A 13,511-nucleotide genomic window follows, 5' to 3' on the forward strand; every position below is an offset into this window, starting at 1 on the left:
TCACACTATCCACCAACTCAAATTCCTTCAAAAATTCTTTGAATATAGTTGGAGTATATAACTGATAAGCTTGAATCAACATAGGTTTCAATGAATGTGAACGCCCAAGAACCTCATTTCGTGCATCAAATTCTTTTTTCAATTCATTTGCACGTTTTGCCTCCACAACATCCTTTAAATGTCTCATAAACCTTAGAAGATCAAGTTTTCGTCCAAGACGTTGTTTCAAATCAGCATTCAGATTTTCAACCAATTGTGTGCTCCTCACACCTAGTGTGAAACAGTCGTTCATGTAACAACAAGCCCATTTTTTCTTTATTTCATATGTTCTATCTAGCCAACCACTGTTTACAACCCCATGATTTTCTCTAAATTCCTCCATGCATATTCAAATTCCTCAACTTCTGTATAATGGTAGATGCATTTGTACAAAATTCTGGAGAATTGTGACTTCTCACTCATCAAAAATCCATGGTGTTTCTTTGCATTTTGTCAGAGATGCTGCACAATGCATGGAGTGTATTAGGTGCAACCTCAGTTAGTGCCCTTGCCATTGCAGCGTCCTGGTCAGTGAAAATTGTCTTTGGCTTCTTTTCACCATTAACTCTAAAGAAAGTTCGAAATAACCATTCAAATGACTCAGTTGTCTCATCATAAAGCGAAGCAGTTCCAAAGATAACTAGAGTCCTATGATGATTAAATCCCACAAACACAGCCAACGGTCTATTTTCCTTGTTTGTGCAGAAAGTAGTATCAAACACAACTACATCACCGAATAGTTGATAATCACATAGCATCCGTGGATCAACCCAAAATATATTTGTCAACTTATCCTCACTGTTCATCTGTACAGATTACACAAATGCAAGGTTTAAATTTCGTTGATTGTCTAAATAAAACATCAAGTTCCTGGCATCCCCATATGCCAAATCACGTTGCCGTTTGCTATTCAAATAATTCTGCAAATCTTTCTTTGTGAAACTTAGATTTTCATTGCCCCTTGCTAGCAAACCCATCAAATTATATGTCAATCTTGTCCTCATTCCAATTCTGTCAGCCATTTCTATTTCTATGGCTTGGGTAGTTGATATTGCACACTGAGAGTGCAACAAATGTGCAACTTCTTCAATTTGAAGAGCATGGTTGTATTCATCACAAATTTTATCAACTACTAATTGTCCATCATTATCTCTTTTAACAATCATCTTTGCTAAACAACCAGTTCTAGTCTTAGGAGGTTGTCCTTTGACATCTACTTCTTTTTCTCTTCGATGTCCTTCTTTACTACACACGTAACACCATTGCACGATGATAGTCTTAACTATCGTGTTCCTACGCAAATAATTTTTTCTAATGCTGAACCCAGTCATACGCCCATACTTGTTATAACTGTCATAAGCTTCTTCAAATGTTTTAAATTCCATGCCTATTCGAGGTGTCACATTGTCATCCATGTCTTCCAACTTTGAGAGTTCACTACAAAGACACATTTATAAAAGTTAGGTATGAAAAACAGTCAAGATTATTCAACAACAAAGATGAAGCCAACAAACATTATGAGATGACAACACTTTAACACAAACTTCCCATTGCATCGAACTCATGTAATCAAATTGATGAGATAACAGGAACCTTGCATCCGATCACACATGGATCTACTGAACTCAATAACCACAACTTATATCGTTCTTCCTCTCTCCCAGCACCTTCTAAATTGACGAACTACATTGAAGCGCTAATCTAGTATTCTCAAGCATCTAAACTAAAAGAAAGACTCCAAAACAATCAAAAGCTAAAATAAACAACTTCAAAAGTTATAATTGCAAAAACGGATTCATGTCCTTGCATACCAAAACCATATTCCACAATTGACCAATACTAGAAATACCCAAATACATAAAAGATAAGAATGTTTTGTTTCTCTCTTCTCATCCACCCTTTCTTTTTCTTTGGTTAAAGGATAATATACCTGAAGTGCGAACCAAGGAAGCAAGATGAAGAACACGACAACAGAGGGTAAGTAGCAGTAGATAAACCACAAGAACGACAACAAATGGTAGCTCTGCTTGTGCCTTGAAGGAGTGATTCTCTTTTGGTGGTGGTGGTTAAATTTCTGGCAGGTTTTGATGACCACAGACAACCCAAAGGCTATAAGAATCGAATCTGAACAGGAACCGCCCTTGAGCTTTAGAGCTAGACACTACAAATACCAAGAACAAACTGCTGGTTTAACACTCGTTTACGAAATTGAAGAGAGAGAGAGAAGAAGCCTTCAGAAGCCCTCTTTGTGGAAGAGTTGCAGAAGGAACCGCTGCTTTAACAGTTGCTTACGAAATTGAAGAGATAGAGAAAGAACGAAGAAGCCTTCAGAAGCCCTCTTTGTGGAAGAGTTGCAGAAGGAACCAATGCTTTAACAGACCTTTACGAGCCTGAAGAGAACAAAGAAAACTTCAGAAGCCCTCTTTGTGGAAGAGTTGCAGACTTTTGCCTTGGTTCGCGCCTTCGTTTCCTTTTCAAAAATTCGATATATGTAAACTGTTGTTTTTGTGTTATTGTAGGTATGTTGTTTTTAAAACGTATTTTATAATTGTATGGAATACCATTACGAATACATATACTCTTTTTATTACTGGTTTAAAGCAACTCAATATCACTCGAACCGCCTTAAGGATTTGGACCGAACCGTCGGCAAAAACAGGGCATTCACATGAGTTTTGAGTTTTTTATAGTATAATCAATCCAGCCGTCCGATCTTTGATCCGACGGCTGGCTTGATGCGCAGGACCTCAGCAAAATTGCAAAATTGTATACCAAATCTGAAGCCACCCGTGTAAAATCATACCATTCTTGCCCTTTGTTTTTCATGTCATATGAGTAATGCTTAATAAAATTACTCCAAAAATGATAAGAATGAATTTTTGTCAGAAATTCGTAGCAGACTAGAAATTTATTATGGATTATGACACTTTTTCTATTGTTCAAAATAAAAGTAGGTTCCATAGATACCAAACATGACACAAAAATCTAAAAGGTCAAAAAATGAGAATGAAAATTGATTAGGAAAAAAAACAAAACTCTAAGTGTAAAAGTTATTCGAGTTTTCAAAATTTTAAGTACATGAATAGATAATACTGAGATTACCAGGCGGATAAGGCTGGTTAGGCTATAGAATCTTTTCAAAATTTATTAACTATTTATTCTGCATAAAATAAAAATCATGATGTTAATGTAACTTATAAATACTCTTCTCTAAATAGAAAATTTTCTTATGAAGCTATTTCAACAATGATATTAATGAAAGGGGTCGTAAACATCGCTACGTTACCTCTTAATTGATTAAATGATTGAGTGGTTGGACTCTCTATGTAGCATGAATGATATAGGTAAAAAGGAGAAGAAAGAGATGATAAGCCAGTGCATCTACTTATGTTGGCACATTTGGATTGCTAGAAACGACCGCATTTTTGGGAAGAGATGTTGGAAACCGGAGGAAGTGATTGAAAGGCCCAAAGAGCATGGGCTGAATTCTGGGCTATTGACAATCCTCAACAAACGGATGATGACGTCTCACATTGTCAAAGCACTCCCCTTAGGACCATGGAATCGACAACAACAACTTCAAGAAGTCATGTTGTCTTCTATGATGCTGCTCTCCCTCAAGATAGCTATAAAGGAGGTGTGGGCTTTGCAATTTTAAATTACAAAGGCCAGGCATGCCATCTAGTCTCGAAACTTTTGGACTTTGGTGAGGCATTGGTTGGTGAAGCGCTTGCAGTTCGTGCTGCTATGATTGAGTGTCAACACCAAGGTTTTCGTGAAATATCTATTGTGTCAGATTGCAAAAACCTAGTCAACGTCCTTAATGATTTATCCTCACCCCCTCCTAGTTCAATTATGAGTATCTTGTTTGATGTTAGGTTACTCATGGAGGAGTTTGAAAAATGTGTTTTCTCCTTCAAATCTAGGGCGTATAATGGGCTTGCCCACTCCCTAGCTAGGAAGGCTCTCACCGTGATATCTCGGACTGAGTGGCCCCTTTCCTCCCCATGGTTGCATGAGGTGTTATCTATATTCCCTGGGCTTTGCCCTATCATTCAATGAAAATCTTTTCTACCAAAAAAAAAAAAAAAAATTGATTAAATGATACTTACAACCCTCTTAGGAGTAATGATAGTTAGATCTCTTTTTACCTCACAAATGTTACAAATTCCTTTTTCCATCAACTTTCTCAAGTAAGTGATACTCTTGCTGTTAATTTTTTTAAGATCCCAAAATGCTCTTAACTAATGACATCTTCCCCTTCATCCATCTTCTCCTCCAGATTCAACTAGAACAGTCTAAAAGGGAATGACATGAAAGAAGCAAAATGCATACAAAGAACAAATGAGATCCTAGAGCAAAATGAATGCAATATCGTCTTTAAGCTTCTTAATTTCAAAGAAGGGCAAATTGACATTATACATCTAATCTTGACAGCCTCTTAACAAGGAGATAATAATAATTTTATAAATAATAATTTTAAATAATAGAATTTTATTAGTAATTAAGTTATAGTAGAGAGGAAAATAGTAATTACCCAAAAAAATTTAGATAGCACTGGATTAGATTAATAAAAAAAAAATTTTTAAAAAATTAAAAAAAAGAAAAAAAAAAAGAAAAAGAGAAAAGAAAAGGGAGAGAGAGAGAGAGAGAGAGAGAGAGAGAGAGAGAGAGAGAGAGAGAGAGCAAAGATATCCCAATCCTCTGCACCTTACCTAACCCTAGGTCAACTAATTTGTAACCCAAGGTCATCCTTTGAGTTACAAACCGGCCCAAACTCGAGCTGAGTCAGGGTTAACATTAATCTCATCTTATTGTGAATAATTATCTGGTCTGGCTTAGCATGGGTTGGGTGCTGCATGTTAATCGCTAGTTTGGATGTAAAATCCAGTTTAAGATCTCAAACCGTATGGTTAAACCATCCCTAAAGAGTGCAACCTTCCATTAATATGTTCCCTATTAATCAAATATATTATTTATGGGAAGGTGGTAGCTGAATGGACATGTGAATCTCTTAGCTGAACGTTTTTAAATATCTACAATCAGATTTGGTAAACTAAATCTAAATCGTTGAACAATATTTTTATTTTATTTTATTTATGGGTTAGTTTAAAAAAATTAAAAATTAAAAATTAAAAAAGAAGAAGAAGAGAGCTTTTGACGTTAAACTTCTATTACCGTCTTTTTGGAAACGATCAATGAATCTTAGGTTAATCATCAATGAATTTGTCATTTTGGTTCTTGAGTTTCTTCCCTGCTTCCTACGAAATCGGTTGTGATGGCTTCTAATATTTCTTCGTCCTTTCCGCTGAAATTTACTGTTATGGAGGATTCAATTTTCTTCTCTCCTAAAAGACGATGATCTTTTCTGCTAACATTGGGTAGGGGTTGGTTTTCAAAAGTTATGAAATTAACAGAGAACCTTCAACTCAAGCTTTCAAAACCTCCATTAAATTTGTTCAAACCGAATCAAGAACAGCCTGAAACACGCCATCGCCAAAGAACCCTAGAAAACCTCCTTTCCAAGGGGGCAGAGATTACTCGACTTTATCCAGTAAGTTGGAAAAAAAAAATTGGCGATAACCGCTGATGAAAATTACCCGTAAGTAGTGGGAGAAATTTTAAACTTTAATGAATGGTTCAAACTTAATTCTATAGATTTAACAATAAGATCTCAAGGAGTGTTCCGTAAAATCAATCTACACATCCGTTGAGCTACAATTTAGCCTTTATTTATTACATAATTTCTGAAACTAGTCTAGTAGTTCTTCATTACTGATCAGAGAAGGCAAAGGTGCCACCATTAACAACCCTGCAGTTGATCCTGATCTCTCCTTCAGTTCCTGTCAAAACTTCAATCCCTCCCATCTTTACGATGGCTTTAGCAAATGTCCATGCCCACAGTGCAGGATCATATGCATTTACGTTCACCATTGCTGCAAGTGTTTCATTGGTAAGCAGAGCTTGATCAGATGTTAATAGACCCAAGTGAATCTTCAACCCTACATAATACTTGTTGTCTAGAATCTCAGGTGTTAAAGCATTCAATGGAACAATAGTAGGATCCATAGGTGGAAGATTTGGAGGGCATTTCATCTTAAGCTTCTTAGCATAATCTGGGTCAAGACTTGGATCTACATCACTGGTTTCACTGAAGTTGTAAAGCCTGTTAATGAATGACTTGCAGTGAGCAACACCAATTGAATGGGCACCGGAGAGGGTAACCATTTCTTCAGCTGTCAAGTTCTTGGCTGCAAAGTTGGCAACGAGCTGAGTTGCATTGTAGAGTGGAGATGGGATATTAGCTTCTGCTTCACTTGCTATGGAGACTTTGCCATCTCGCCTTCCTGCAGGTACTTGGTAATCTATGTTTCCAGATAGATTTGCACTGTCTCGAGCAGCAAAGGCAAGGATATCAGCACAGGACACAACTTCTGAGCATTGAGCTTCGATCATAGCTTTAGCTTCATCAATTATGTTGTAGCCATCCAGGTTTCTGTTAACTTCTGCTTCTTTCTCTGATGCATGGCCTGGCGTGGAGTCCAATAACACAGATCCCTCACAACCCTGTGAGGTGAATACATATCAAATTAATATCAGGATCAACATATATACGCAACCTTATATATACCCAAAAGAAACTGATGCGGGGCTGCGGGCAACACTTTCTTCCGAAGCTGGTATATAGGGCTTGGAGATTTCTCTACCCTACCTACTTGTGCCCCATCCTCCTACGAGTCCGGATCTGCGAACCCGGTGGCTTCCTGAACGCTTCCTCATCATAAAATACAGGAAGGGGGCGAGGCACAAGGTGCCACTGTGGTTCCCACCCCACATAATTTTTTTTAATTTTTTTATTCTAGACTCTCATTACACACTCAGGAAAGACCTAACAGAAGACTCTAAGATAAACCCAGGAACATTTTACATGGTGAAATTAGACATCCTAGCACATCTAAGCCCTGAGACAAACCCCAGAATATTTTACTTGAGGGAATAATCAATATCTGAAGAATGAGGATGATTTACTCAATATTGTTGAACTCAGAACTCGATGGCGCTCTAGGTTTGGCTCTATGGGTAGAAGGAGGGGTCCATCTTTTTCGTTCTCACCACAGATGATATATATACTCCAGAACAGAAAGCCATTAAATATATGCCTTTGGACTCTTGGACAATCCGTACAAAGCATGGAAATGCATGCACAAGAGTATATATTTTATATTCTGTATTCTATCAAAAATGAAAGAGTATATATTCTAGGATTTATATTTTTTATAAAATTGAGAGAACTTTTAGGGATTTATTAGATTCAATTCTTAGTTAGGTGTTAATTGTGAGGTTAGATAATTAACTGTCACAATCTTAAATAAGAATTACAATGAATTGTAACGAGTGGAAATTGTAGAGAATGTAATCGATGATTTTATGGAAAAACATTAAAAAAATTGAATAACTTACCCTCACAAAGCAGTCATGAAAATGCAAGCGGATGAGAGCAGGGGCTATGATTGGGTTGCTTTCATACGCCCTGGCCACTACCCACTTCACAGTTTCTTCTGCAGAGGGACAAGACTCGTTGTAAAATCCAATCTCCAAGGCGGCGCCACCATTAAACACCAAGAGAACTACCAGAACCACAGAGAGCATAAGCTCAAATTTCACAGACAGAGACATGATTCCCAGAACTCTTTGAGATTTGAGCAATCTTGAGCGGATGCAACTGCTATTTATAGTGAAAGCTTTGGTTCTACAGCATTCATCTCCAGTAGTTGATGACTGGTAGTTGCCGCATGTTTTGCTTGCATGTATACCAACATGCTGCATTGACGTTAAGGCCCCATAGTGATCGATCATGTTTTCTTTGGCTAGATCTTTTGGAAGCTTTTCTTTATATTGCATTTTTTTTGGGGTAGGTTTTTGGGTTGCTCTTAAGTCTAGGTTTTTCCTTTTTATGAAGTTAGTCACATATTAAGAAAAACAAACAATGCATACGTCTTTTCCGTTGTAAGAATTGAATTCATGTCCTCAAAGAATCATCTTTTTCCAAGAAAGTATTGAGGAGTACTTTAAAAATTACCAGCTAAGTAATAAATTATTTCATGTAGGACCTTCTATTCTTGTTAAGTGTTTGAATGAACACCCAGAAATCATCAATAAACAGAAATAAAATGAAATAATACAAAGACTTACGTGGTTCACACATCGGTGTGACATGTCTACAAGCGAAGAAAAACTTTTACCATGTAGAAGAAGAAAAGAATGGAGACCTCTCAACAATCAGCAAAACAATGTTACAAGAACTCCCACCCGAAACCATACTATGAAAATTACAAATCTCACTTTGACCTCGTGGGCGAACATAAGGTATATTTATAGACTTTAATCGAGTAAACATGTCAATCCATTGGGTTGGGTCAAACCATATCGTGGAGGTTACGATCCCGTGCCCTCCCCCATCATAAATCGAGATCAACGATGGGTTCAATCCAAGTCCTCTGCTTTCATCAAATATCTCAAAAATTGGGTCATTTGGGTCGCCCACCAAAACATGTTGGTGCGGATCCATCTTCAAAGTCGGGTACAAGAATTTGAGTTACAACATAACATTAAATTTGAAACCCTAGCTCCGAACTAAATCTAGATCTGCCACCCTTGGGGAGGGGGGTAGAGGTGATATATGCTGATCATATATAGGGCGGAGACCCCCATCATGTATCTTGCTCACTCCTAGCTAACTTCTAAGATGGGGTTTGGATTCTCTCCAAGGAGAAATCTCCCAATGAGTACCCAATGGGAGACAGGAATCAATCATGTGGAATTTTTAAATCCAAAGGTTAGGGTAAATCCAATGAGTGCCCGGTGCCTGTGATTATAATACCTACACATGGTTGAAACTTATTACTGATTGAACACTCATTGGGAGATTTCTCCAAGAAGTGGCGCAAAATCCTCTAAGATGTAGTAGTCCGAAATCTTGTAGAGGTCTCTAGTGGATTTTTATGTCTATTATTATATTGACCAAGTCATAATAACAACAGCAGCAGCAACAAGCCTTTTCCCAAATAAAAGGGATCGATAACTATATGGATATAGATACAAGACTTAAGCTACAAATATTCTTTCTTACCATTTCTCTTAATGTTACATTTTTGGTTTGCCTCTAATTCTTCTAATTCCATCAATCTGGATTAAATTGTTTCTATGCATAGGGGAATTTAAAAGCCCCTGTTGAATATGAGTTGAGATCCTCTACCTGTCATTGTGCTCCCCTCATACTTTTCCGCTACATGTTTAAAATGTGGGTTCACCTTGTTATTGCTCAGAGATAGACTTCCTCCTAAATACATGGTAGAAGACAATCTGCATTCTTGAATGTGGCCATGCCACCTCAATCGGCTTTGTCGTGCCTTATCATTTATTTGAGCTACTCTTAAAGGAGCTCTAATTTCACCACTCATTTGTTGATCAAGTCATAATTATTCATGAAAAATAAATATGATGAATTGGTCACTTTCTGAAATTTCATGTGATTGCAAAAGTACATGATAAAATTGATTCTTGTACCAACCAAACAAAAGAAGAAATAAAAGAAATGAAAGTTTCTTTCCCTATTTTGTTTTCTCCTTCTACTTACTATTTTCTTTGAAACCCAAACTCACGCAGCTCTGTCATCCTTTTCTCCATCTCACAAAATATATAGGAGCCTTCTCTCTCTTTCTTGTTTCATTCTCCTCGTCTTCTTTTTCTCCAACTCCAATTCACAAATTTCAACCCCCAGTCTTCCTTTCCTAACCATTTCTTTCTCTTCTACTTCCTATGGTCTCCATTCCCACTATATATATATTTACTTAATTTCTCACGTTTCTCTAGTTTATATTTATTTAATTTTTCATCTTTATCTTTTTTTGGTATCTTGGTGTTGGTGCAGAATTTGCCGAAGCTATGAACCGTAAAATCACACCACACTAACCAAATCTGGCTCGATTTGGACTTGAATCCACTCTTATCACAAGGTTGATGAAAAAAAGTTAGAAACAGAGCCGATCAGCTGGATTGGTGCTCCGTCTTCAACATTTAAGTTAATGAGCATAGAAGGATTAGGGTTGCAGAGCTCCCGAGAGCTCAGGAATGCTTGAAGGCTTAAAAGTGGGAAAATGCAGGTAGTTTTTGAGTGAATCAGAGTGTGTTACCTTTTGTCTATGCTTATAGATACCCTTTTCTGACTTAACCTTCTTTGAGCCATAAATTGAGCGTTGTAGAATTGATGGTTAGGATTAGATCCTTGTGTGACTTTTGGGTTGACCCTGTATCTGGTTCAAACCATTGGTTAAGACCGGTCAACCCATCGCGAATTAGGTCTTGGGTAATTTATTCACAACATGAGCACCTAAGCCTACTGACCAGGTTGAAATCAAATTGAAACTATGGTCAGGAGGTTTAAGTCGTTTCTTTGGTCATTTGAACTGCCTTTGTCTGATCATCTTTAATTTATTTCTTCACCTGATCCAGGCTGTGAAAATTCTTTAGTATTTGAGCTTATCTCCAGTCAAGAGAATTTATTCAGACGCTGAGTTCATCCTTTAATTGAAAAAGTTCATCAAACATTCTAAGCTTATTTTTCAATCTATAAAGCTCATAAGAAACTCCGAGCTCATCCTTTGACCAGCTAAGTTCATCAGGAATCCTGAGTTCATCTATTGATTTATAGAGCTCATCAGGAATCCTGAGCTCACCATTTGATCAATGGAGTTCATCAGGTATCGTCAAATTCTTCTATGAGCTGGAGAGTTCATCAATAAATACTAGATTCATCAGAGCCATCTCTTGCTTTTGGAGTTAGTCATTCAATCTTGAACGCTAATTCTAAAACTTGTTATCCACGTGGCGAGATCTAGATTCATCAACATTTGAGTTTTCGAAACCACCAAAATTAATTTTTAGAACCAGATTCTTGGCTTACGGCTTAACTCCTCTGGAAATGAATTTTCCTTGCCTTGGGAAAACGCTTAATCTTTGCAATCATTTCGAAAATAAAGTTCAGCCCCAAGAATTGTCTCGAATCTCTGATGAAGACCTCATCTTGTCAACCTTTTTCCATCTCCTCATAAATGCTAACCTTCGTTTTCAGCAGATATGGTTGATCTTCCAGGGTACGGTTTCAATACCTTCTTCTTGACTTATCCATCTTCTCCACGTGTTCAATTGCATTTTTTCAAAACTTAAGTGATTCGGCTTAGACGTTGATTCTAACTAGTTACAATCGTCAATTTGAATCATCGTATATTTTCCCTCCAAAATTTAAGAGTTTCCAATCATGTTGTTCTACCTCCTATATTTACTCCTTCTTTGTTGCCTCTTTTCTTCTTCATCTTCTTCTGAGCTTTGCCTTTACCTTCCTTGTTTGTCTACAACTTGCTTCATTATTCTCTTAAATACTTTTCGAACCTCCCTTTTTCATCTTATTACCTTTCATTCCCTCATGGATCATCCTGGTAAACCTACTAGTTCCACTCTTGTCATGAGGCTAAGACCCCTTAGAAGTCTGTTCCAAAAGAAGACTCTGTTGATCCTTCCCCTAGTCAAGCCCCCAACTCAGATTGGGAACCTGTTCCATACGCTCATGATGAAGTAATAGTCCCTTTCAAAGCTGTGGATACTATGAAAGAGAGAATGAATCCAAAACCACTGGCCTTGAGTGGTACCCTGCCAAGATAGAAAAAAGCCAAGCTATCCTCCTATCTGCGAGATTATTGTTTTCCTTATGAATTCAATGCTTGGGTTCCTAAACCCTCTGATCGTGCTCAACAGATTGCTCCTGGTGTCATCGCCATTTATATCAAGAGTACTTATCAACTGTTTTTGGGCATTTGTTCAAAAAATGGGACGTAATCCTTCTGTCAATCTCTTCCGGAATTATTACACTCTGAAAATTGGAAGTGAGCATGGTTTTCTACATTTCTTAAGGAGAACTAATATGAGTGCCAAATTGGACAATCGTTCTATATTTTCTAAGTCGTTCATTTCGCATGATAACAAAGGATGGAGAAAAAAATATTTCTTTTGTTCTATTTGCTTCCCCAACTACCGTTCTCGATCGGGTTTCCATTCCCTTGAATCTGTGGATCCTTTTAACCAGAGGCCTCCTCTTGATGAATATGATCATCAAACATGAGACTTGTTTCCCTCTAGAGTTCAAATTGATGTAAATGAGTTTAGGACTAATGATGGGTTAGCCCGCTATGGTCTCCCTCTAGGTACATTTCCTTTCTTTTCTCCCCCCCCCCCCTTTTTTTTTTTTTTGGTATAATTTTCATATTGACCCTCTCACCTTATCCAGGGGTTGGAACTTGAAAAGTCCCTAGCATGCTAACATTCAGTAGGAGGTACATGCTGAGAAGGAAGCTGAAATTGCATCTGAGAAGAGAAAAAGAAAAAAGAGTGCCGAAAACAAAGAGTCTAATGAAGATGGCTCTAATGAAGAGCATGATCATGTCAAGTTGACGAAAAAGAGAACCAAAAGTAAGAGAAGAAAATTTGTTGGAAAAGAGAAAAAAGCTGATGAAAAAGCTACTGATGATGTTGAGGTTGAAATCACAAGAGTAGAAGTCGATGAGATCCTTGCTCTAAGGTCAAGAAAGACGAGGACTTTGAAAAGAAAACTTCGGTCCATGGGACCTTCCTCAAGTCAAGAATTAACTTCCTCTAAAAGAGTAAGAAATTTCGAACTCCATCTGATTCTACAATGCTCAATCAACTGCTCAGAGAAGGTTAAGTCAGAAAAGAGAATATTTAAATAGTGTTGAAGCGAAGACAGAAGGTAACACACTCTGATTCACTCAAAAACTACTTGCATTTTCCCTCCTTTAAGCATTCAAGCATTCCTGAGCTCTCGAGAGCTCTGCAACCCTAATCCTTCTATGCTCATTGACTTAACCATCGGAGATGGAGCGCCAATCCAACTAATCGGCTCCGTTTCTAACTGTTTTTCATCAACTTTGCAGGTAAGAGTGGATTCAAGTCTAGATCGAGCCATATCTGGTTAGTTTGGTGTGATTTTACAGTTCATAGCTCTGGAAAATTCTACACCACAAGAAAAATACCGGCTCACTTTTCCCACCTATGTAAAAGTTCAATGAAGAAAATAGAGTACAAAATCCTTACTCATGAATAGTGCATGTGTGGGACCATGTTGTATTACGTGCAATCGCGAAATATAAAAATCACAAAAGCACAGCCACAAGATTAACATGGTTTGGCGCCCATGTTGTATTACGTGCACTTACAAAAAATAATAACAACAAAAGCACAACCACAAGATTTACGTGGTTTGGCGTGCCTACATCCACAGGCATAATGAGACTGTTTTATTATGAGAATGAAAATATGCAACTTGTACAGCGCTTGAATTTTTGATCAAACCCAACCAATATCTAAAACATGATACCTATGTACACCCTTTCACAACTCTC

At 37.5% G+C, this 13,511-nt stretch overlaps 3 protein-coding genes across 3 annotated transcripts; 1 reads left to right on the plus strand and 2 right to left on the minus strand.

Moving 5' to 3' along the window:
• Window positions 1-461: 461 nt before the first annotated feature.
• LOC149022438 (protein FAR1-RELATED SEQUENCE 5-like) lies at window positions 462-1,490 on the minus strand. Its single transcript, XM_089147624.1, has 2 exons — window positions 901-1,490; window positions 462-606 (listed from the first exon to the last, which is right to left on the minus strand). The coding sequence occupies exons 1-2, from the start codon at window positions 1,488-1,490 to the stop codon at window positions 462-464; spliced, it is 735 nt and encodes a 244-aa protein (XP_089003750.1).
• Window positions 1,491-3,597: 2,107 nt separating this feature from the next.
• LOC149022439 (uncharacterized) lies at window positions 3,598-4,101 on the plus strand. The gene has a single exon (XM_089147625.1). The coding sequence runs from the start codon at window positions 3,598-3,600 to the stop codon at window positions 4,099-4,101; it is 504 nt and encodes a 167-aa protein (XP_089003751.1).
• A 1,710-nt stretch (window positions 4,102-5,811) lies between these two features.
• LOC149022440 (peroxidase 5-like) lies at window positions 5,812-7,716 on the minus strand. Its single transcript, XM_089147284.1, has 2 exons — window positions 7,501-7,716; window positions 5,812-6,606 (listed from the first exon to the last, which is right to left on the minus strand). Exons 1-2 carry the CDS (start codon window positions 7,714-7,716, stop codon window positions 5,812-5,814), a joined length of 1,011 nt encoding a protein of 336 aa, XP_089003410.1.
• Window positions 7,717-13,511: the final 5,795 nt, after the last annotated feature.

The sequence above is a fragment of the Hakea prostrata genome, chromosome 3, assembly GCF_041222555.1.
Source record: "Hakea prostrata isolate BN-2017 chromosome 3, UWA_Hpros_2, whole genome shotgun sequence".
NCBI lineage: Eukaryota > Viridiplantae > Streptophyta > Magnoliopsida > Proteales > Proteaceae > Hakea > Hakea prostrata.

What these genes read in the sequence shown, in the direction of transcription:
- LOC149022438 (XM_089147624.1), bottom strand. Translation starts at nt 1,490, where the DNA reads ATGTGTCTTTGTAGTGAACTCTCAAAGTTGGAAGACATGGATGACAAT. An exon ending in GGGGATGCCAGGAACTTGAT is followed by an intron (nt 607 to 900) that starts GTTTTATTTAGA and finishes AACTTTCTTTAG; the next exon opens with AGTTAATGGTGAAAAGAAGC.
- LOC149022439 (XM_089147625.1), top strand. Translation starts at nt 3,598, where the DNA reads ATGGAATCGACAACAACAACTTCAAGAAGTCATGTTGTCTTCTATGAT.
- LOC149022440 (XM_089147284.1), bottom strand. Translation starts at nt 7,716, where the DNA reads ATGTCTCTGTCTGTGAAATTTGAGCTTATGCTCTCTGTGGTTCTGGTA. An exon ending in TTCATGACTGCTTTGTGAGG is followed by an intron (nt 6,607 to 7,500) that starts GTAAGTTATTCA and finishes TTCACCTCACAG; the next exon opens with GGTTGTGAGGGATCTGTGTT.